This window comes from Pelobates fuscus, chromosome 2 (assembly GCF_036172605.1).
Source record: "Pelobates fuscus isolate aPelFus1 chromosome 2, aPelFus1.pri, whole genome shotgun sequence".
NCBI lineage: Eukaryota > Metazoa > Chordata > Amphibia > Anura > Pelobatidae > Pelobates > Pelobates fuscus.
The window spans coordinates 159675866-159700362 of NC_086318.1; the positions used below are offsets into that span (position 1 = coordinate 159675866).

At 40.4% G+C, this 24497-nt stretch overlaps 1 protein-coding gene across 1 annotated transcript in view; it reads left to right on the plus strand.

Moving 5' to 3' along the window:
* Positions 1–24497, plus strand: part of DLGAP2 (DLG associated protein 2) — a 331780-nt gene that overhangs the window by 125973 nt on the left and 181310 nt on the right. The window contains exon 2 of the mRNA XM_063442905.1: positions 15210–16291. Within this exon, the coding sequence (XP_063298975.1) occupies positions 15210–16291 (1082 nt within the window). The remainder of the gene's footprint in view (positions 1–15209; positions 16292–24497) is intronic.

A 24497-nucleotide genomic window follows, 5' to 3' on the forward strand; every position in this document is an offset into this window, starting at 1 on the left:
CTTCTGTTTATTCCTTCACTTACTCTGACTACATTGAAATTCACTTGAGTCCTACAACTAAAGGAAGGACTAAAGGAAGTACCCTTCAAAAATGTGACATGCCATGGCCTTGAATGATAAGCCCAATGCATTACAGCAATGCCGGGAAGATTATGCTGCTTGCGGTACCACATCCAGAACTGAATAGCAACTATACAAAATCCAAACTAAGTCAGTCTCTGATCAGTCTCAATAGAAGTACTAGAGGGTGAAGGAAAATAAGGACCTACTTGTGATAGCATGGGACTGTTGCACTTGCAACAGCTGAGCTGTAAATATAGCTTTTGAAATAGAAAGGCAAAAATATACACTAAAAAAAATGTCACAGGGTTGCACAGACCTACACATGTACAAAACACACCAAAGAACCAATTTTTATATAGTTGTTAAGGAATGTCTGTTATACATGGGAAGAATTGCCAACTTTTATTAGTAAAAATGGAAGAATATTTCAATTATTTTAAATATAGTTTTGCTAAACGTCTTGCAGAATTACTCCCTTCTGTAAATGAGTAGCTCTGTAATAATTTAGCAAACTGACTTGTATTACGGCTTGTGGTTTCTATGGAAACGGCTGACATACGTCAATACAATATCACTTGCGTTTTAGTCTGAATTAATTTTGTGTTTAGAATGAAATATAACAAACTAGATAGATAGATATACAGACAGACAGACGTATATACAATACCTATATATATACACCAAAAATTACTCTTTTGTGAGTGATTGCAGCAGGAAATGATTAAAATCTATGGAATCTGAAAATTTTGATCCATAAAGATCTGAGTGATATCAAAAGAGAAACTAGAAGTAACAATGTTTTTACTTTTTAGAAATTAACCTCTAAGATCAGAAGCCTTTTAAAAGTGAACTAGAAAAAGCAACAGAGTACGTTAAGATGAAAGTTGTTTTAAAGAGAATTCTATATTTTGGGGACATTCTGTTGACAATGATGGAACACCATTAAAGGAACACTATAGTCACCTAAATTACTTTAGCTAAATAAAGCAGTTTTAGTGTATAGATCATTCCCCTGCAATTTTACTGCTCAGTCCACTGCCATTTAGGAGTTAAATCACTTTGTTTCTGTTTATGCAGCCCTAGCCACACCTCCCCTGGTTATGATTGACACAACCTGCATGGGAAACAAAAACTGGTTTCACTTTCAAACAGATGTAATTTACCTTAAATAATTGTATCTCAATCTCTAAATTGAACTTTAATCACATACAGGAGGCTATTGCAGGGTCTAGCAAGCTATTAACATAGCAGGGGATAAGGCAATCTTAATTAAACAGAACTTGCAATAAAGAAAGCCTAAATAGGGCTCTCTTTACAGGAAGTGTTTATGGAAGGCTGTGCAAGTCACATGCAGGGAGGTGTGACTAGGGTTCATAAACAAAGGGATTTAACTCCTAAATGGCAGATGATTGAGCAGTTAGGCTGCAGGGGCATGTTCTATACACCAAAACTGCTTCATTAAGCTAAAGTTGTTCAGGTGACTATAGTGTCCCTTTAACTTTTCATAACTCGTCCACCTTACAGTCTAGGACATCTGTCCAGTTCTATTCCTTTAAGCATCTTACCTTTCTGGTAACCTTGGTTTTGTTTTATACTCTATTGGATTTTACCTTCATCCTAACAAATGAATGTCAAGTAAATAAATTAAAAAGGAATACAGAAACATTACATTTTTATGAAAGTTGTGGTTTTGGTGCATAGTTGCTATCCCTTTTCTCTGACAAATTTAAACTGAAATGACAATACTTACATTTTCAAGAGAATACACCTTTAGTGACTGACAGCCTCTAGAGGCGCTACCCCATTTTGAGCTTTGAAAATTAAAGGTATTTACATTTGACTTGATAATGCTGAATGTGTCTGATGCTTTTCATAGAGAACACTGGATTCCATGGAGTGTGCTGAATGATTTTCTATAAGCAGCATTGGATTGGATAAGTCATCAAACCTGACAACATCACATTAGGCAGAGTGGTTGCAGACACAAATCTGCCTACTGCAAGAATAAATATGATGTTGTATTTATTTCCCTGCTTATTTATGTCCCTACAGCCTCACTGCTCAATTTGCTTTCTCTCTGTTTTATTTTGCTAGCCCTCTCTACGGTAAAAGCAGCTTGAGAACTAAGCAGGGACCCACAGAAGGGCAATCTATTTGATTTGTTGTCTGTTCTCAGTATTCTCTCGCATCTTTCTATAGTGTGATTTAACTCCTACATGGCAGAAAATTGAAGTTAGACTGCAAGAGCATGACCAATGCACCAAACAGCTTCATTCAGCTAAAGTTATTTTGGTGCTTAGAGTGTCCCTTTAAGTGAGTAATCCTGAAAGGTGTTTTAAACATCATGAAGATGTAGCATAAGGAAAACAGTATTTTTTAGTATATAATCATTTTTGTCAACAATGAGGGAAGCAGATATGAGTCACTTGACATTTCATTGCCGGGAGTTCATGTCAGCCAGCCACTTGTCAGTCTCACACATTTACCAGTTTTCTATAGTGTGCTCTGTGAGATGATTGATCCAACCTAAATATGTCATTTTACACCTGGTAGGTATCAGGTCAAAGCTCTCATCACTTCTCCCAAACTTGACATATTTGTCAGAAACACAGTTTGCTGCATTGCATTACAGGTCCTCATGCTTTTCATGCATGTATGTGCTTTAAATTATTTACACCTGGTTTTTATTTATGGCAAAGTCTGATCATATGAAAAGTTTTACAGGTACTGTATTCATTTTTCCCACGTATACTCTTCCAATGTTCTATTATAATACATAACATACATATATATATTATTTGAATCCTCCATTTAATATTCTATATTCTGAAAGAAATGTTTGGGTTATTTTTCTTTATTTTGCTTAGTGTTCTTTATAGAAAATAATTCTTCAGTGAGACTACTTATGCCTCTTTTTTGTTTTTGTTTTTTTAGATTTTTTTTATTATTACAGTTATTATGATTTTGAGAATTAATCTAATTTACACTAATGTTGTTGAATAATTTATATTTAATTTATATAAGCAAAGAATTTTGGATGTTTTGATTAATATCCCCATTATACAGTCATAATTACAAAATATAAGGTGGCAAAAGTCCAAGTATTTTGTAGACAATATAAGGGGCTCACATGAGATCAAACCAGTTCCAGATAGCTTCAGTCTAGAACACGGGTTCCCAACCCAGTCCTCAAGTACCCCCTACCAGTACAGGATTTATGGATTACCACTGTAGTGTCTAACGGGTTTTAAAAACAATTCTTTGCTAAAAACACCTTAGGCACAACTGGGTAATCCCTGGAATGTTACAGGTTACTTGAGGACTGGGTTGAGAACCACTGGTCTAGAACATACATATTCCATGTAACTCTGGTTATAAGTGGTTATTCAGTTGCAGAACAGCTCTTACCAAAGGAATGTGTCTGAAGAAACATGCTTCTGGAGGTGCCATACATATTTCCATGATTTCTCTTGTTACTTTGCGAGGACAGACGTAATTTTAAATTGGAAAAAAAAAATCATTCATATGTTAATAGGAAGCACATTTAATAAAAAATAATTGTGAAGACAGATTCTGGCTAGTATGTTGAACAAAATGATTACGCTGTTGATGAACTCAATTAGTAGCACACATTCATTACATACAAGTACGTCTTGTGCCCAAAAGCAAGACAAATGCGGAACGTGTGGTGTGTTGATAATAACTGCTGCACAGTGTTGTTTATAGCACAGTAAAGTGATAAAGGCCTAGCAGGCCACTGCACATATCAGTGTTGCACTTGAACTCTTTGGAGTGTGTGTAAAGCAAATTTCCTGTGGTTCTAGGAAAATTAATAAGTGGTTGAAAGCATATTATTTTCTTGTCAAATGTATTTTTCTTTACTTCAAGATTTTTTTTCTTTAATAACTGATGGTTTACTGGATTATAACAGAAAACACATTGAAAAGGGTAGAATATACAACTTCCCAGCAATAATTCCATGATGATACAGTTGTAAATGTTAACATTTTTTTGAAGGTTATAAAACATTGGTTACTGTCTGAATGCAAAGTACTCTCTATATTCAATTGACTATCATCACAACAGATACCAGAAAGATACCAGAAGTTTGTGATGATGTTTCAAATGATAGCATAAATAAAATATTTAGATAGATAGATGGAAGGACAGATAGATCGAACTAATTAATTATTTCCAGAAACAAAGGCCTATGAGATAGTAGGCAGGCTTAAACGGACACTCCTCTGCCCAAATAATAAAAAAAAGAACACACAGTCTAGTAGGTATGTGTGTATAAGGGGAAAGTAATGTCATCTTGGGGCTCTGAAGACATTTATAATCCACTCCCAAGGAGCACTTCTTAAAGTCCAACAGTATATTTTTTTATTTGCACTGTGGGGAATGTTATTATGATTGACATGATAAATACTTTTTGGCACCTATCTATATGCTCTTAGAGAAATGTCTTCTTCCAGACCGAAATGGGTTCCATGCTGGCAAGACCCATAATGTCAAAACGTTTGGATCATTACCAATAACTTTTGGATCACAATGCTTTGGTTTACAAAACATTGTGTTTGAAACAGAGCTCATTGCTAAGTGTACGGAAATGTAGGATGAAGTCTGTAACACATTGCTTGCCTGTGTTCATTTGAATGGAAACTCTGGGATAGTTGTGGAAACACGATTTTTTTGAGTTTCTGTTCCCAAGGAGGACTACTAAGGGACTTACTATTGTGTTTGGTCTCACCACAAACTCTTTGGCACCGAGCTATATCCACTCAACTTTTTATAACAATGTCTATCTAGGTTTCCCAGGACACATTTCTTCATTATGGGTCTTGCAAGTAATGCAAATTATATCACTGATCAGGCCTTCTGTCTCATAGCGCCCAATGTTGGGAGGTATGTGGCGGGTAGGATAGGAACACTGGTGCCCTACATTACCTATGAAGAATGTTTTCATTGATTTATTGCCCCCTCTCCCCCAGCAGTGGGATTATATATTGTAGGAAATATATGTTGAGGGATCAGACAACCTTAAAGAGAGCAAAGTGGTCAGCAAATAGTGAGACATCTGCTAATTGCTTACAACACATACCTCTATAGTAGTTCCATTGTTTGCTTTCTCTAGGCAGCTCTTGATGTAAGCAGCATTCTTGGTGAGTGCATTCAATCTTTAGTACCTGCATCTACCTATTAAAATGTTTTTACACTACTGACTAATACTCTGTATATGTTCTTATCTGAAATGAAGTCGTATTCAGAAACACGTGATATATGTGTCTGTTTCATGGGCACCTGCCAGTCTTTTGCATTGGAACACACATTTTAATTGCTTAAATTTGCATTGGAACACTGTTTTTGAGTATTCATTTCCATATCTATATATATATATATTACATGCATTATAGCAGACAATAATGTACAATTGTGGAATCTTCAATTACACATATTTTCATAAAGAGGGATATTTTCTATAAGTCACTGATGATACCTTACAAGGTTGAAATGATCATCTGGGATTGCTATATCTCTTGTGCAAATGGAAATTACTGGCATTTTGGATTTGGACTGCCCGTATAGGTGGGACCAGTCTGATATGCTTCAGATATGTTCTCTCTGTAATGGCACAAGATGAGATAAAACCAGCTTGAGATCTTAGCGGGGACCCACCGAAGGGCAGGCTAATTGAGCTGTTTACGTTCTCACCTCTCTTGCTACTTGTCTTTTCTCTCCTTAATATTGTGTTATGTTTGTTACATTTGAAAATTAATGAAATTGGTAAGGGTTCCACAAAAATTTTAGAAAGGTCTTCTTTGACTAGCTTGGGTATATCTAAAATCTGGATTGAACTTTTCACGGAAAAAAATGATTACTTAAATATCCCCAGGTGTATTAGAAAAAAACTTAAAGGGGCTCTATCACATCTGTGAAAGTTACACCACTGAAAAGTATATAAAATCACCTATAACTTGTGTTTATGTTTTTATTTTTTAAAATGTATAGGAGAGCTTTCACAATCATCACAGTCAAGGCACATAATGCATTTCGAAAGAAGAATCAGAAACAATAGGGAGATTTAGTAAAGTATTTTTATTTAACCCCTTAAAGACACAACTTCTGGAATAAAAGGGAATCATGACGGAATGTATCCGTCATGTGTCCTTAAGAGGTTAAAAAGTGGTTTTAAAATGTAAAAGGGAAAGAGTCGCTAATGGAATGTACATTCAGTGAAAATGTAAGTAAAATATAGTTATGGTACTTGATGTAATCTATTTAGATTTTAGACAGAATGTTAGACTTAGGTAAAAAAAAACATTCATTGCGGTATTAAAAATAGGCATGAAGACTGAGTGCAGAAATGTGTTATATTTTACTAATGCTGAGGCATCTTGTAGTGTGTATAGATATGTTGTTTTTTTAGTAAGTCCAATTTTAAAGTTATTTTGTGTAACTGGACAGACTAGATTACCTTTAATATTTGGGAGAACAGGAAACAGCAAATACAGAGTGCGCTAAGTAGAACAATGAGAGATAATATACACAGAAACAAGGAAGTACAAAAGTCTCTGAAAATGCAATGTGGACCTTGGATAGGTATTCTTTGATTCTTGATTTGGGTCCTCGGTAGTTAATATGAAATACATAGGCAGAAACAGGAAGGGACCAATAGTGCAAAACCGTTAGGAAATCGTGTCACGGACAACATAGAAATAGAGAAGTGCCAACTCACAATAAAAGAGCTATGCCCAGCTCTAGGTAAAACAGCATACAGTGGTATTTGAAACTCCCCACATGTAGGATATAGCTGGACAATAGAAGGTGTTTCTTCAATACTTCTTGCAGCATCTCAGATACATGTCAGCATATAAAATACATAAAAATAAGGGAAGAACCCAATGGTGCAATAACGTATGTCACCTACAACTACAAACAACACTGAGGTCCTAAGAGTGCCATCTTACAATTGAGAGAGCTATCACCAGCTCTGAGTAAAACAGCATACAGTGGTATTTAAACTCTCCACATGTAGGATATCCTTCTAGTGATATTTGCAGTGCAGGTCTTGTGAAAAAATAAAGTCACAAAAGAGGGTCCATAGTGTTCTCAGTAGATAAAATAGAAGTAAAAGATAAAATGAAACATAGTTACAATGTATAGAGCAGCCACACTGCTCTATGAACCAGGCATGAGTGGAATAATCCCCACCTAGGATTTCTTTTGTAGTACTGGATCTTTAAAATAATAAAAAATCAGCCAGGATAAAAAAGCAACAAATAAAAGTAAGAGGACTAACCACGGGCAGATAGGTAGTCAAGAAATACTTTTATTTTAACAAAATCATAAAAAACACAACTCGTTCCGCCAAAAATAGGCTTTTTGCACTATTGATCCCTTCCTGTTTTTGCTTTTGTATTTCATATTAACTACTGAGGACCCAAAGCAAGAATCAAAGAATACCTATCCACGGTCCACATTGCATTTTTAGAGACTTTTGTACTTCCTTGTTTCTGTGTATATTATCTCTCATTGTTCTACTTAGCGCGCCCTGTATTTGCTGTTTCCTGTTTTCTCAGATTTGTTGAAGGGTTTGAGGGTTGCCCTTCCCCTCAGGTGTGCAGCTCCATTCCCCCCTGTGATCAGTACTGTAGTGCTGTTCCACCCCATTTTTCTTTTTTGTTACCCTTAATATTTATCTGGGTATCTTGGGTATTCTCTTGGTATCTTGTCCAGGACAACAATATTAGACTTTTACTTGGTTTCTGCTAATCAGTAAACAATTTATGAGGTTAGCCTGAGGATATTACAGAGGGTGAGCTGGGAGTTAAAGAAGGATGACTTAAGTACTATGAACTTTAGCTATCCATCAGAAAGTCATACAATCCTTTTGCCTCTACTTGATATACAGTAGAAGTTCTCCCGACTTAACATGTATCTGTGTTCTGCAGTCATTTGATTTATTTAACTGTTATAATAACAGCATAGTATACACCTTTAAAGGGAAACTATAGTGCTAAGAATACATAATTGCTCTATAGTGCCATCCTCACTTGCGCAGTTGTTGTTGTTTAATATGTTGTTTAATGTGTTCATTAATATGGAATCCCATTGAGGGCTTAACAGACTGGTATTGTTTATTATCTGCTGCACTGTTTTAATGCACATTTTGTGTTTTTATGTTTATGAGAAGGTCAGTGTGTGACTAGGGCTGCGTAAATAAAGTGTTTTAACCAGAGCCGGCCTTAGGCCATTAGGCGCCCTGTGCGAAAGGTCTTCATGGTGCCCCCCCGCCACCTCTCTCCCCCACCAAGTTGCCGGTATGCAGTCTCACACACACAGGCACAGGCAGACAGTCAGACATGCGCAGTTACAGGCATGCAGGCATTCTTGCACGCTGATAGGCACACACTCAGTTAAAGGCAGATAGTCACACATACAGGCACAGGCACTAACAACAGCACAGATACAGCGACACACACAATTGGAGTCACACACAGTTACAGTCACACACAGTTACAGTCACACACAGGCAGAAAGTCACACACACACACACACGCAGAACATCACACACACACACAGGCAGACAGTCACACAAGCAGACAGTCACACACACACACAGGCAGACAGTCTCACACACACACACACACACACACACACACACACAGGCAGACAGTCACACACACACACAGTCACACACACAGGCAAAAAGTCACACACACACACACATACACAGGCAGACAGTCACACACACACAGGCAGACAGTCACACACACACAGGCAGACAGTAACACACACACACACAGTCACACACACACACAGGCAGACAGTCACACACACAGGGATGCAGTCACACAGACAATCACACACACATACGCAGACAGTCACACACACAGGAAAACAGTCACACACAGGCAGTCAGACAGACAGTGTCACAAACACACACAGGCAGTCACACAGACAGGCAGTCACGCAGGCAGGCAGGCAGGCAGGCAGGAGGGCAGTCACACACACACAGGAAGGCAGTCACACAGACAGTCACACACAGACAGGCAGGCAGTCACACACACACACACAGGTAGGCAGTCACCCAGACAGACCGTCACACACAGGCAGGCAGGCAATCACACACACACAAACACACAGAGGCAGGCAGTCGCACAAACAGGCAAACAGTCACACACAGGCAGGCAGTCACACACACACACACACACACACACAGAGGCAGGCAGTCCCACACACACACACACACACACACAGAGGCAGGCAGTCACACACAGGCATCCAGACACACACACACACACACACACACTTACCTCTTTCCACTATGGCTGGAAGGAGGAGTGGATGCAGTTCCTGTGCAGCAGTTACCAGGGGGCTTTTGGTATTTATTAGCTCTGCCTCTGCCACTTGTTAAGCCCCGCCCCCGCCGCCTCGATTTTGTTTTTGTTTTTTTATAGACCTGGGTGGAGAATAATTAATCCTCCACCCAGGTACCTGTTTCAGCTCCCCTGACACTGGCCATGTGTGAGCTGTGTAGGCCACAGGGTGCCCCCTGCTCCATGGCGCCCTGTGCGGCCGCACAGCTCGCACACCTCTAAGGCCGGCCCTGGTTTTAACTCCTGAACAGTAGAGAAATGAGCAGTGGGTCTGCAGGGGAATGACCTATACATCAAAACTGCTTAATTAATTTAAAGTTGTTTTGGTGCTCATAGTGTCTCTTTAATATTAATCTCATTATTATTATTATTATTATATAGCTTGGTAAGACTAGGAACACAAACTGTGTTTTGTAAACTGATGTGATTGTACAGAACTGTGGTGTACTACATGCTGACATAAATAACAAATATCAAGTGTCCTGTTTGGTTTTTTGAAAAATTTAAAAATCTTCTTCTCTGGGATTGAGAAGTATGGAGGCCATGTATTGGCTATTTGTATTTTGTGTGCAAGTTATCAAAACTATAAAAATATCTGCAAACATTTTTGTGAGAGATGTTAATCTGTGTGTTGAACAGTGAGACGTAAATCAGGCATTTGGAATGACTGTCATTTTTTTAATAAAAAATATATTACTTTTTTTCGAATAAAGTAGTTACTTTTTTTCGAATAAGTATTGTAAGTACACTTACAATACTTACCCTAACTTCACTCCCTCTGCTGTTCTATGTTCATTCGCACCCGCTACATTGGAAGAGGTTTCTGCTTTGCTCCAGTCCTCCTGCCCCACCACCTGCTCCCTAGATCCAATTCCCTTGCACATCATCCATACTCTGTCTTTTTCTCTTTCTTTACCTCTCACTTAAATTCTCAATCTCTCTCTCTCTTCTCTGCTATATTTCCATCGCCCTTTTAACATGCAACTGTAACCCCAATTCTAAAGAAGACCAATCGTGACCCTAACTCCCCATCCAACTACCATCCTATCTCGCTACTGCCTTTTGCATCCAAGATCCTTGAAAGAGTTGTGAATGCAAGATTGACAGACTTCCTCGAGTCCAGCTCTCTGCTAGACCGACTTCACTCTGGTTTCCGCACTAAGCACTCTGTGGAAATGGCACTGACCAAAGTATCCAATGATCTACTCGCTGCAAAATCTCGTGGTCACTACTCTATCCTAATTCTCCTTGACCTGTCTGCGGCTTTTGACACTGTCGATCATCAACAGCTTCTTCTCATCCTCTGCAATATCGGTCTACACGTTATTTCTCTCTCCAGGTGCTCCTCCTACCTCTCCCAGCGCTATTTTAGTGTTTCTTTCTCTGGCTCTGCTTCTTCTCCCCAACTCCTCTCTGTTGGTGTATCCCAAGGTTCAGTCCTTGGTCCCCTAACTCATTAGCTCCTTTGGCTTCCAATATAATTTCTATGCAGATGACACGCAAATCTACCTGTCCTCTCCTGATCTCTCCCTGTCCCTCTTGACTAGTGTCTCTGACTCCCTCTCTGCTATTTCTAGCTGGATGGCTGTCCACTTCCTTAAACTAAACTTGACCAAAACTGAAATTCTGGTCTTTCCTCCCTCAAGTGTTGTTACTCCTGTGTCTTTCTCCCTCCAAGTCAACGGTGCTACCATCAGCTCCACCAAGCAGGCTCGCTGCCTAGGTGTTCTCTTTGACTCCGACCTCTCCTTCAAGCCTCATGTTCAGTCTATCGCCAAATCCTGTTGTTTCCATCTCAAAAACATTGCGCATATCCGACCCTACTTAACACCAGATGCGACCAAGGTGCTGGTCCATTCCACTGTCCTTTCTTGCCTTGACTATTGTAATCTGCTTCTCAGTGGTCTTACGTGCTCCCAACCTGCGCCGTTACAGTCAATAATTAATGTGGTGGCAAGGCTCATCTTCCTGTCCGCCTGCACCTCCCACTCCTCACCCTTCTGTCAGTCCCTACATTGGCTTTCTGTAAGATATAGAGCTCAATTTAAAATACTGGTTCTTGCTCTCAAATCTCTACATGATGCTGCTCCCACCTATCTATCCTCCCTTATACACAAGTATGTCCCGTCTAGGCCCTTACGCTCTGCTGAAGACTTACGTCTATCTTCTGTCCGTACTCCCACCTCTGATGCTCGCCTTCAAGACTTCTCAAGGGCTGCACCGTTCCTGTGGAACTCGCTTCCCTCCACCGTCGCCAAGTCTCCAAATCTTAAAAAAAACATTTAAAACCCACTTCTTCGAAAAGCGTATCAATTAAACTGTTAGTAGCTCCCGACTGATTCCTCTCTTGCAACTGTCACTAGTTTAATACTATCCTTACCTTTTTGTGTCACTTTACCCTACTCATGTCAGCTCATTGAGCAGGGCCCTCAACTCCTCTGTTCCTGTGTGTCCAACTTGTCTGGTTACAACTACATGTCTGTTCGTCCACCCATTGTAAAGCGCTGCAGAATGTAATGGCGCTCTATAAATAATAACATAAAAATAATAATAATAATAATTTCAGGTCTTTTTTTGTGACTGTATTATACTCCTCTATTAACAGATAATCAGGTTATGGTTTCTAGCTATAGGTAGGTCATTTAATGGTTCTAACGTGTTCTACTGCGCGGTTCATGTCTTAACACGTTAGATCAAGGGATAAACGTGGCAGTGTGTTTCATTAGGTAAACACTATGCCACACATATCCGTACTTCTGTACTGACTGCAGGCCAGCTTATAAACCGTATCTAATAAGTTGTATTGAATCAACATTCTATTACAAATTACGGGGCTATCAATTTTCAGACCAGCATTTGCTCTTCGTACCTCAAATCCAATTTCAGTAGGTAGGTGCTTTTGGTATGCAGGGGTCATACGTTTTAGGAGTTCCTTAGCTCAACATGATTAATAATATGTATTCACGTCCTTGTCATAATTAGGTAATAGGCCTCTCCTTCCCCTCTCAGCCTCCTTAAGTGGGAACTACAGATTTCAGTTACAGGTAAGTATATATTAAAAAACAAAAAAAAACAAAAAGCATCCTTGTATCCTCCCTACAACTTGTCTCATTCCTTCTATTAGGTTACTATACAGATCCTACACAAGTACTATATATGACTCCAGGTACGTTATTAGCCACGATGGCTCCGCCGCAATACATACCCTTGGTTAGTATAGGGATGTAGGTGGCCAATAGAGTTAGTGGTCCCGCGAGGCCAACACCCATTCTCCACGCAGAGCTAATCCGCCCCTCCGGCCAACCCATAGTTAGCTGCCTCGCATAGTTGCAAAGAGAGGAACTCACTTGTCACGTCCAATTCTAGGGCCCAGGCATTCCAGGAAACTCTTTCTACTGCCTCACAACTAGTTACAGCAACCCCACCGTTCCGAGACATAATAATGGATTAGATGAGTTGTTGAACCATAGCCAAGTATTGACTAAAATGCCCCTCGGGCCAACCCATAGTTAGCCGCCTCGCATAGTTGCAAAGAGAGGAACTCACTTGTCACGTCCAATTCTAGGGCCCAGGCATTCCAGGAAACTCTTTCTACTGCCTCACAACTAGTTACAGCAACCCCACCGTTCCGAGACATAATAATGGATTAGATGAGTTGTTGAACCATAGCTAAGTATTGACTAAAATGGCTCTATCACTTAATATCGTCGATCATATGATAGGGCCTTCTCCTTATACAAGAGATTCATAGCAAAACATAACATAGCCAACATGTTTGAGATAACATCTCTGGTAGGATTCGCTACTTTTTGCCACCTTAAATTAAGACTTTTTCACAATACTATTAAGTTATACTGACTGGCATACAACATCACATGTTCTCTACTTTTCCGAACATTACCAGTTTGCTATCATCCTATCCAATCAAGAATATACTTAAAGATAGACAAAAAGCCAGCGGTCCAACCACACAACAAAGGTTACCAATCTATAAACAATTATTCCAAGACATGTCCAACTTACTAGACTCAGCCCCTTTTGAACCCAACACTAACATTGTTATGAAACCGTTTTTTATGGGTTTCTCAGGCAACAAGAATTCACTACCAACAACAAAAACAACTCCCAAGATTGCCTTAAAAGATCCTATCTAATCAAGCATCAGGATCACTACATATTTTTCCTACCCGTCACTAAAACTAGCCAACTGGGTCAACAAGCTCATATTTCATATTACCCCACTGACAATAAATGGTGCCCTGTTAAAGTTTTGGATTCATACCTTCTATCACTACCTACACTACCTTTACAACCTTTACTATCATTACATGGCACTAACATGAGGACCTCAAAATGTATGTTATATGTATGATTATTACTAGTGAGACCAAGTTTGAACCCTAGTAAATATTCTGGGCATTCTTTTATTATAGGGGTGACTTCTACAGCATCCAGCCAAGACATTAAATTGCTGGATCGATAGAAATCATCAGCTTATTCATTGTATATACCACAACCTGTACATGAAATGTGGAAGGCTTTTGTAAAAATGTCCTCATAATGTAATGTACATTGTATTATGTTCATTGTCTAAATATACAGCGACATTGAATTTTTCCTTTTTGCCCACTTTTATTTCCAGGCGTACCGCATTGTCGGTTCTGGCACACCTCAACCGACTTTTCCTATAACAGGTTACGCCACAACACAGTCTTGCATTACCAATATCAATGTTGCCCCGAACACACACACACACATATATATATATCACTCAGATAATTAAAAATATGTCCTCATGACATATTTTCAATTTCACAAATACTTTTTTTTTCTTCTCAACCTTCTCAACCTTTTCCATACACTGTTTGCCCACATATCCATTGTGAAGTTTATATTCCTAAAGTTATACACATATAAATTTAATTGATTATTAGAACCTGGGGAAAACTATACATTGATTCAAGAAACAATTCTCTAATTCTTTAGATGTTTCGGCAGTCTCCTTATTTCTGTCCTTAGTCTGTCTAAATACTACTTGCTTTTTCCTCCCACCTAAGAGTTAAACGTCTCTATTCTCATTTTGTCTTTATCATTCCCATTATCTCTCCGCTTTTATAATTTGAAAATGCCTAGAAGGAGATATTCAGTTTTAAGAGCAGATGAAGTAACGGGCATTTGGTACCTAAAAGGTGATTCTAACTGTAATTTTCAAGGACAATATCGCTTTTGTAATCTACTGGGGAAAATATTGTTGCTATGTCCTTTTGTATAAGTATCACATCAGGTGGACATTTTGTTGAAAATAGTTTGAGAAGAAAATTATGTGTAATTGTATAGATGCACTGCTTGCACATAACTCTCCCTTAGATGACATGTTTACATTGCGTTTTCAGTTACTGGTCTCAGATTGCGTCTTTGAAAAATAAAACTCATCAACCCAAGCAAACTTAATTTTAGGTGTGCATGAAACTTTCATTCTTACTCTTTCATAAGACATTATTATATAATAAGAAAATGTGGTGAACCAAGAAATTCTGAATATGCAGACATACTTTGGAATAATATATATATATTTGTGATGTATATTTTGCTAGGCAAAATTTTAGATACTTGACTGTTCAGAAAAGCAACTGCTACATGTTTTAGCTATAATGGGTGGTATTTTTTTAAAACTAATGTTTTAACTATTGTAGCATTATTGATAATATTACTAATAACATGCCATTTTCTATTTAATAGCAAATAAAATATTTTTCTTTCTTGCAGATCAACAGCAATACTCATGGTCACCTTCTCAGCACTTCAATGAAGAAAAATTCTCTCCTGCCCTTAGGAGCAGCATGAAAGGATTATCTGGTAGCAGGAATCAATCACAGTTATGCTCTGGTCATACATGTGGTCTTGCATCGCCTGAAGACTGTGAGCATGTTCATGATCATGTACACCATGGGCAGGAACAAAGGCAATCATATCTTCTTAGTCCTACGGAGAGTTGTCCAATGGATCACCACCGGTGCTCTCCACGAAGCTCCATCCATTCAGAATGCATGATGATGCCTGTTATGATGAGTGATCATATGTCAAGTAGCACCTTTCCCAGAATGCACTATAGCTCACATTTCGATACCACACGAGATGACTGTGCTGTGTCACACACTAGTAGCAGTAAAATCAATAGAATACCAGCAAACTTGTTGGATCAATTTGAGAAGCAGCTTCCTCTACACAGGGATGGTTTTCATACGTTACAGTATCAGAAGACATCCACAGCAACTGAGCAAAGAACTGAGAGTCCAGGGAGAATACGTCATCTTGTTCATTCAGTTCAAAAACTTTTCACTAAGTCTCACTCTTTGGAAGGTTCATCAAAAGGAAATGTAAATGGTACAAAGGGAGATAGTCGAAGTGAAGATCATCATCATGGTCATTATTCAAAACATAGCAAAAGGAGTAAAAGTAAAGACCGAAAGCCTGACAGCAAGCATAAATCTGGGATGACAGGTTGGTGGAGCTCAGATGATAATTTGGACAGTGATAGCACTTATCGAACACCCAGTGTTATGAATAGACATCATGTTGATCATATATCTCATTGCTACCCTGAAGCTCTTCAGGGTCACTTAGGGGATCTTTCTCTTAAGACTTCTAAAAGTAACAATGACATGAAATGTTCTGCTTGTGAAGGGTTATCAATGACACCTGAAGGTAAATACATGAAAAGGAGTTCGTGGTCTACACTAACCGTAAGCCAAGCTAAAGAAGCGTATCGCAAATCTTCGCTTAACCTGGATAAGCCTCTAATCCATCAGGAAATTAAATCTTCTTTGAGACCATGCCATTACCTCCAGGTAGGGCTTTGCATGATAATTACATATACTAATTTGCAGTAATTGTTTGTTTTCTTTGTTTGATATGACATACAAATAGACATAGGAACAAATTGATCCACCAACTTGGTTCTTTATTGTTTAACAATTGTGAGCCAAGGCATGTGTAATTGCTTGACCTTTTCAATTTTTATGATTTACATAAGTTTCTATACAGCCCTTAGCAAGCATTTAAAAGTTTATGTATACCATAAAATGTACGTGATCGTGAAGAGTAGTTTAATTTATTCACAAGTAGTTCTGGGATATAAAATTCCACATATCACCTTTATGTGCACCACAATCATATTTTGTGGAAACATTGCTCAGTACCTAGGAAGATGAAAAATGGAACAAACTGTTCTGAGACTGCTTGCATGTTTTAACGTGTATATAGTACATTAGTCTCAGCTATTTTCAATATAGAGTAATACTCATTCAAATATTGAAGAAACCTGTCAAAATCACAATAGCGGCTGTACAGAAAATACTAGAGAAAAAATACCTTTTGTAAAATTGATTTTCTTTTCTCCAGTTTTCAATTTTTTAATAGTGTTTACAATTATATATTAAGCTCATTTAAATGAACTATAATACATCAATAGTTCTGCGGACAAGAGGTGCAATTCACTAAAAAGCAAATATCCCCAATGTTACCTCAAGGATAAATGGTCCAGTGCTAAAACCATTAAGAAATGGCATAGTACATGAACTCAGACCTTTTGAATTTGCAACGATACCTGATGAAAGTCAATATTCTCCACTAGCAAAACTCTTTGAAAAGGACCCACCCCCCTTCACATCACTATCCAAATAGAAAGTAAATGGAACCTGTAAAAAGCTTCTGTATAGACATTTTTGTGACTCAATGTTTGCAGATGTTTTGCATGTGTTTTATAACCTGTGAAGTTTATATAGTTAAGAGCTTTGATGTTTTCTATTGGATGTTATGATTTACCTGCAGTCTTTGGAATCAGCAAGTTGAAATAAATCAAACTTGGATTTTTACTCCTAAAAAAAAAAAAAAACCAAAAGGAAATGGAACCAACACACAGTACCAAACTGGTAGCCCGACACCCACTCATTAAGGCCACCATCACGGTATGGCACACTCAGGCCACAAAACTGGCCCTATCATCATTCCCGGCGCCCCTTTACCCGCTGGTCCACAACCCAGCCTTTCCTCCAGGCCTAGAACCAAAGTCATTCCAGAGGATGATAGGCGCAGACATCCCCCAAGCACGACACCTGTTCACGGAGGGACAGATCAAACCCCTGACCAAGATGACCGACACGAACACCCCTAATTTCATGCTCTGCTTCAGATATAAACAGCTGACAGACTTCCTCACCACTCTCCCACAGAAACCCCTCCTGACAAGAGACCTAACTCCACTAGAGGTAATCTGCACAAACAAAGATCCAATGGAACATGGAATATCAACACTATACATTATGCTCCTCACAAAACAGAATACACCAACACCTCACTTTATGGGGAAATGGGAAGAAGTCCTAGGGGAAACACTAACTCTCAAACAATGGCACAAAATCTGTGACCTCACACTACACTGCGTGGTGTCCAGTAAGACACAAGAAACTGCGTATAAATTGCTAACATACTGGTATAGGATATAGGATGCCCCAGTCGCTACACGCGATGATACCAACCATAGATAATAGCTGTTGGAGGTGCAGAGATGAGGTGGGCACCCTACTTCACCTATGGTGGGAGTGCACCAAAGTAAAACCATTTTGGGAAAAGGTCCACAATATCATTCAAAGATTTTCAGATGACCCACCCCCCTTCAAACCGGCAACAATTATTTTACATCACACTAAAACCCGCACATCCACATACAAAAACTCACTGACAATACAAATTCTGAATGTGGCTAAAGGGCTGGTGCATCTATTCTGGAAGAAAGACATAGCCCCACCGATGGAACTATGGTTCCAACGAATGGAAGAACTCCGTGCTATGGAAGACCTAATATTCCGCAGCACTGAGAGAACCCAAACCTACCTGAATATCTGGACTCAGTGGATTCTATCCACGGACGCAGCTGATTTCAAATCACTTTTAAAGTAAGACACTTCTGACACCACCAGTGGAGACCGAAAAGAACCTTAATATAAGCGCAACACCAATCACTGAGAGCAAAACTTGCCTTCTATCCACCTTAATACCCTCCTTCTCCCTCCCCCCCCCTCAAAAACTCACAGACTCCCTAAGCCCCCGCGCAGGGAGCCCCTTATTAGGATGAGCCGATAGATAGTGACCACTGATGACTGAGAGAACATACCACCCACAGAGTGGGGGAGACACGAACCGACATCACAAAGATAAATGCAATGGGGTAACAACCTCAGACAGACACTGTTATTGAATCATTGGCTTTGTTTGATGTTAAACAGTAACTGACCACTGACTAGTAACCATCTGACAACTAATAACCCAACAACAATGGAGACCTACGTGTCTCACAAGTTACCTAAATGTTTAAGGAACCTGCGAGTACCATGGTTTTATGCTTCATTGACACAGACCTGCGAGTCATGTATTCCACCGTTCTATGTTATGCTTGATTAAAAAAAAAAAATAACGGTATGATGGGAAAACCTCATGCCAAAATAAACAGATATTTAAAAAAAAAAAGTAAATACAAATGACTGTTTAGTAGATATACCCCAAATGTAAAACATGCATGCACTAAATTATGCTCTGTTTCTTTGGGGTATATCTAAAGCAGCTTGCAAAAGCTGCAGATCTCTCGTCTACTGATTTTTTACAATCCCTCCCCTTCCAACCTCTCCCAGGCTTTCTGTGGCTGTCCAATCATAGACTTCCCAATGCAGCTCAATGAGAAGTCTTTGCAAGGCAGGTACTCAGGGCAATTAATTCCTCTTGAGTTTAGCTCCGCTGAGCTAAACAAATAAGGAAGTAACCAGGCCGGTTCTCTGCTTGAAAGCCAGGGGTTGTAAAAAGGTTATTTATGAAAGTGCCAATTTGTTCTGAAATCTGCACTTTTTGTAAAATAACATAGAATGGACACATTCTTTACACATAAAGCATTTCAGAAAGCTTAATACCAGAGGCGGCTCTCTAATAAGGCGGTTTAGGCGGCCTCCTAAGGCCTCGTGCTGGCTGGGGCCTCGCAGCCGCCTAAACCGCCTGTGGGCAGACTGTGTCAGGTCCTCGGTCAGTGACCGAGGACCTGACACCAGGAGGGGGCCCGGCGGCTTGCCCGGTATGCTGCCGGGTGCGAGTCCCCTCCTGGCTGTCCGGCCAGCCACCGCAGACACCGGTCTGCAGCTCTACATTAAGCAGAACTGCAGATCATGTGACTCGCGAGATCTGACATCTCTGAGAGCTGCAGACCAGAAGCAGGGAGCCCACTGGACCACCAGGGAAATTAAGGTAGGCTCTCTCTCACCCCCCTCAGCCTCACCTTCCCACCACCCTCAGCCTCACTACCCCCCACACCACCCTCAGCCTCACCACCCCCAACCTCACCCCCTCACCAGCCTCGGCCTCACCACCCCCACCACCCTCAGCCTCACCTCCCACCCACCACCCTCAGCATCACCCCCCTCACCATCACCCCTCACCACCCTCAGCTTCACTCCCCCCACCACCCTCAGCCTCACCCCCCTCACCACCCTCAGCATCACCCCCCACACCATCCTCAGCATCACCACCCCACCACCCTCAGCCTCACCCCCCACCACCCTCAGCCTCACCCCCCCTCAGCATCACCCCCTCACCACCCTCAGCCCCCCCCCACCCTAAGCATCACCCCCCACCACCCTCAGCCTCACCCCCCCTCACCATCCTCAGCATCACCCCCCCACCACCCTCAGCCTCACCACCCTCACCACCCTCAGCCTCACCACCCCTCACCACCCTGGTGTTGTGCAGAGAGGCACTGAGGCTAGTGATGTTGTGCAGAGAGACACTGAGGCTAGTGGTGTTGTGCAGAGAGGCTTGAAGACTATGGTGAGGCCTAATAGAAAGCAGTTGTTGTTGGGGGATACCATCATAAGAGGTGTGGAGATGGACAATGGTGGTCTTGTGAGGTGTCTTCCCGGAGCTACTGCTCACAGACACAGGAGACGTATCTGTAATATTGTTAAGCAAGCAAAGCAGGAAGGGGAATTGGATGTACTTGTCCATTTAGGGACAAATGACTTGGCTTGCAATGAGGTTTCAGAGGTTAAGGAAGTTTTTAGTGTTTTTGCCAATGATATACGGCAGGTTGCTTCCACACTGTCATTCTCTGAAGTTCTGCCTGTGCATAACACTCAGAACGACAGGCGGATGCGTATTATGGACTTGGTTTGCATCTTTCTAAAAAGGGAACAAATGTTCTCAGTGAGCAGTTCAGAGGTTTTGCTCGGATGTATTTAAACTAGGAGGGGGGGGGGGGGCAAAAGGGGGATAAAACATCAATCCAATTGTCCCCCAAAACAAGGACAGAAGGTGCCTGTAGCAAGTGTGTTAAAAAATGATAAGCTTAGAGTCATGTCTACAAATGCTTGCAGTTTAGGGAATAAGATCCATGAACTTGTGGCAATAATGGCAACTGATAGTGTAGATTTTGTCGCTGTTACTGAGACATGGTATAATGAGAAAATTGACTGGGACATAGCAATACCAGGGTACTCTTTATATAGAAAAGACAGGGAAGGCAAGACAGGGGGAGGGGTGGCCCTGTATGTGAAGGATAGCATAAAATCTAAAACATTAAATTTTGATAACTGCATATTCCCCTGAGTGAAACGAAATCCATATGGTCTCATAGCTATGGCAAACACAAGAACATAGACAGTGTAATTTCTATCATGGCGCGACTGTACCTTTCAGAAATTGCTGCCATGGTTGCAAAATCTCTTGATATCTGTGATATTTATCCAGCGCTCCCCACCTTAGTTCTTCCATCGTGTGAAAGTGTTCAATTTTACAGTACCAATCTTTTTTAGCGGCAGTCGTGGGGGTTCTCCAGTTACTCACTATAGTATATTTGGCTGCTGTTAGCATGAAATAAGTGAGGGAGTATCTGAAGTTGCCGTGTGATGTATGTAAATGGAGCAAGAGAATTCTATGTTAAAGGGAATGTTTAAGCTAGTTACCAAGTGTACCGTGTTCCATACCTCTTTCCAAAATCCCGTAATCAGAGTGCACGACCACCATATATGTTGAAATGTGCCTCTCTCTAATTTACATCTCCAGCATTCGGGGGGCATAGTAGGGTCAAATCTACTAATATCTACCGGCGTAGTGTACCATTTTGATATGAATTTGTAGTTAATCTCCTGTAATGGAACGCTAAAATGGTCTTAAATATGGTGTTCCATTCTCCCTCCCCCAACTCAGTGTGTAGGTGTTCTTTCCATGTTCTAGTGAAGTATGGTAGTTGGGTGTGTGTTTGGTCTTGTAATAGTTTATAACACGTGGAAGTTGGTTTGAGTGGGGTTTTGTCCTGAAGGCACAATTGTTCAAACTTAGTCCTCTCCCTAGGGGTCCAGCGCAATAAGTCCTGTGCATTTAAAAAGTGCCGTAGTTGTTCGTACTGGAAATTTTGCATAAGTGTCGGTGTTACTCCCATCGTCATAAGGGATATTGGAGTTATTCCTCCATTGACTATTACCTCGACTAACTTTATATGACCTGTCGGGCCAATGCTTATTTGTGGTTTCAATAATAGACCGTGTTTCCCAGCTGGGAAATTTGGATTACCTGTTATTGGGTAATTTGGAGAGGGAGTTGGAGCCATGTCCATTCCTGATAGGATTTTTTTCCATATTCTGATGGTGGGAGATATGGTTGGGTGGTTTGGAATTTTCCACTCATTGGGGGCGGTTAAAAGCCAAGGTAGTGTCTGAAGTGGTTCCCTTATCTGGGCCTGTTCTATGCGAATCCACAGTTTGGATGGTGTCTGGCGTGACCAATCAATTAAGCGGCCCATATGTATGGCTTGGTAATATAGCCACATATCTGGGAGACCGACCCCTCCTTTGTCTTTAGGCCTGGTAAGGATATTGTAACGTATTCTCGGTCTTCTCTTGGCCCATATGAACTGATTAAATAGGGTCTGGATTTTCTTGAAAAATGCCCGCGGGATTGGGATTGGAAGCGTGTTCAGGAGATATAATATTCTTGGGAGTGTGTTCATTTTTAATATGTTGACCCTGCCAAACCATCTGAAATGTGGTTAGACCATGTCTAGGTCTGAGCTAATGGCACCCAATAAGTGTGGGAAATTGGCCCCATAAAGAAATTTAGTGTGTGGTGTTATGTTTACTCCTAGGAATTTAATGGATTTTTTCGCCCATTGGAAGGGGTATGTTGTTTGAAGGTGTGTCCTGTCCCTCTCGGAAAGTGTAAGGTTTAAGATTTCACATTTGTCTGCATTTATTTTGAAATTTGATAGGGTGCTATATTCAGATATAATATCCATCAGTGCAGGAAGAGATGTTGTAGGGTTAGCCAAGGTAAATAGTAAGTCATCAGCGAATGCTGAGACTTTGTATTGAGAATCGCCCACCTGAATACCCTCAATTTTCGATTGGGCTCTCGTCGCCTGTAGAAGAGGTTCAAGTCCTATAATAAATAGAAGTGGTGACAAGGGGCAACCCTGTCTCGTCCCATTTGTTATCAGAAATGGTTCAGAGAGGGTTCCATTGATTTTGAGTCTAGCTGATGGGTTCGAGTAGATCGCTTGAATCCATTGCATCCATCTATTGCCAAATCCTAGAGTTTCTAGCGTCGACAGGAGGAAGTTCCAATCCACCCTGTCGAATGCCTTCTCCGTATCTATGGCTAACAGTATGGTAGGTGTGGTGAGCCCTTAGGCGCTGTGGACTAGGTTTATTAATTTTGTGGTGTTGTCCTTCGCCTCTTGCGAGGGCACAAATCCCGCCTGGTCTGAGTGAATCAATGAGGGGAGAAGAGGTTTTAATCTTAATGCTAACATTTTAGTAAAGATTTTAATGTCCACATTTATCAGAGAGATTGGCCTATAACTACCGCATATATCTGGATTTTTCCCTGGTTTGTGGAGTAGGGTAATATTGGCTTCTAGGCTCGATTTTGGGATCGGGTTGGCTGGGTTAATTGAATTAATGGCTTTTAGTAAGTGTTGACCTAGTTCTTTCATATATATTTTGTTAAATGAGGCTGAATAGCCGTCTGGGCCTGGGCTCTTGCCTGAGGGTGTGGATTTAATCGCGTGTGTGAGTTCCATGAATGAAAAAGGTTCATCCAAGGATTTCTTCACCGCCTGTGGGAGTATTTTGTCAAATTTGTCTGTCAGGTATATCATAATCGTTTCCTTATCTAGGGAGTGTTTTGTGATATTGTATAGGGAGTTGTAGAAGCCCGTAAAGGCTTTTGCTATCTCTTCATTCGTTTGTACTATTTTATTGTTGGTTGTTCTAATTTGTGGGATATATGTTTTTTTCTCTCTTTTGCTTAATCGCGTTGGCCAGAAGTTTTCCGCATCTATTACCCTGGGCATAGAAAAGTTTCTTGTTCCAAAGCAGTGATTTCTTAGCCTTGGATTGCAACAGTATGGTTAATTCTGACCGGAGGGACATTAGTGTGCGGTGAACTGCCTCTGTCATGTTATTTTTATGTGTCTCTTCAAGATTCGCAATGTCAGTAGTTCCGTTTTTTTTTTTTAGTCGTTCTTTTTTAAGGAAAGAACCCCATTTTATTAATTCTCCTCTCACTACACATTTATGGGCTTCCCATTGAAGGAAAGGTGTGATATCAGATGTGTTGTTGTCTTGGAAGTACTGAGAAATGGTGTTAGAGATTGCTTGGTTTGCTTTGTCATTGTGTAGTATAGTGGTATTTAACTTCCATTGTCCTTTCCCTTGCGCCATGGAGGGAATCCCTCTGAGGTGTTAAAAATAGGTCTATTCTCGTATATGTGGCAGCGGATCTAGAATAAAAGGAATAATCCCTTGTGGTAGGATTCAAAGCTCTCCAGCAATGCACTAGTTGGTGACTTTGCATGAGACGCCTCATCTGTGATCTGACTGGGTTTGAATGGTCAGAATGGGTGGCCGTGCTGTCTTTCTGCCCGTCTATGGATATGTTAAAGTCTCCCCCTATAATTATTATGCCTGTTGCAAATTGTTGTACTTTGGTAAGAATTCTGCGTAATGTGTGACACTGTCT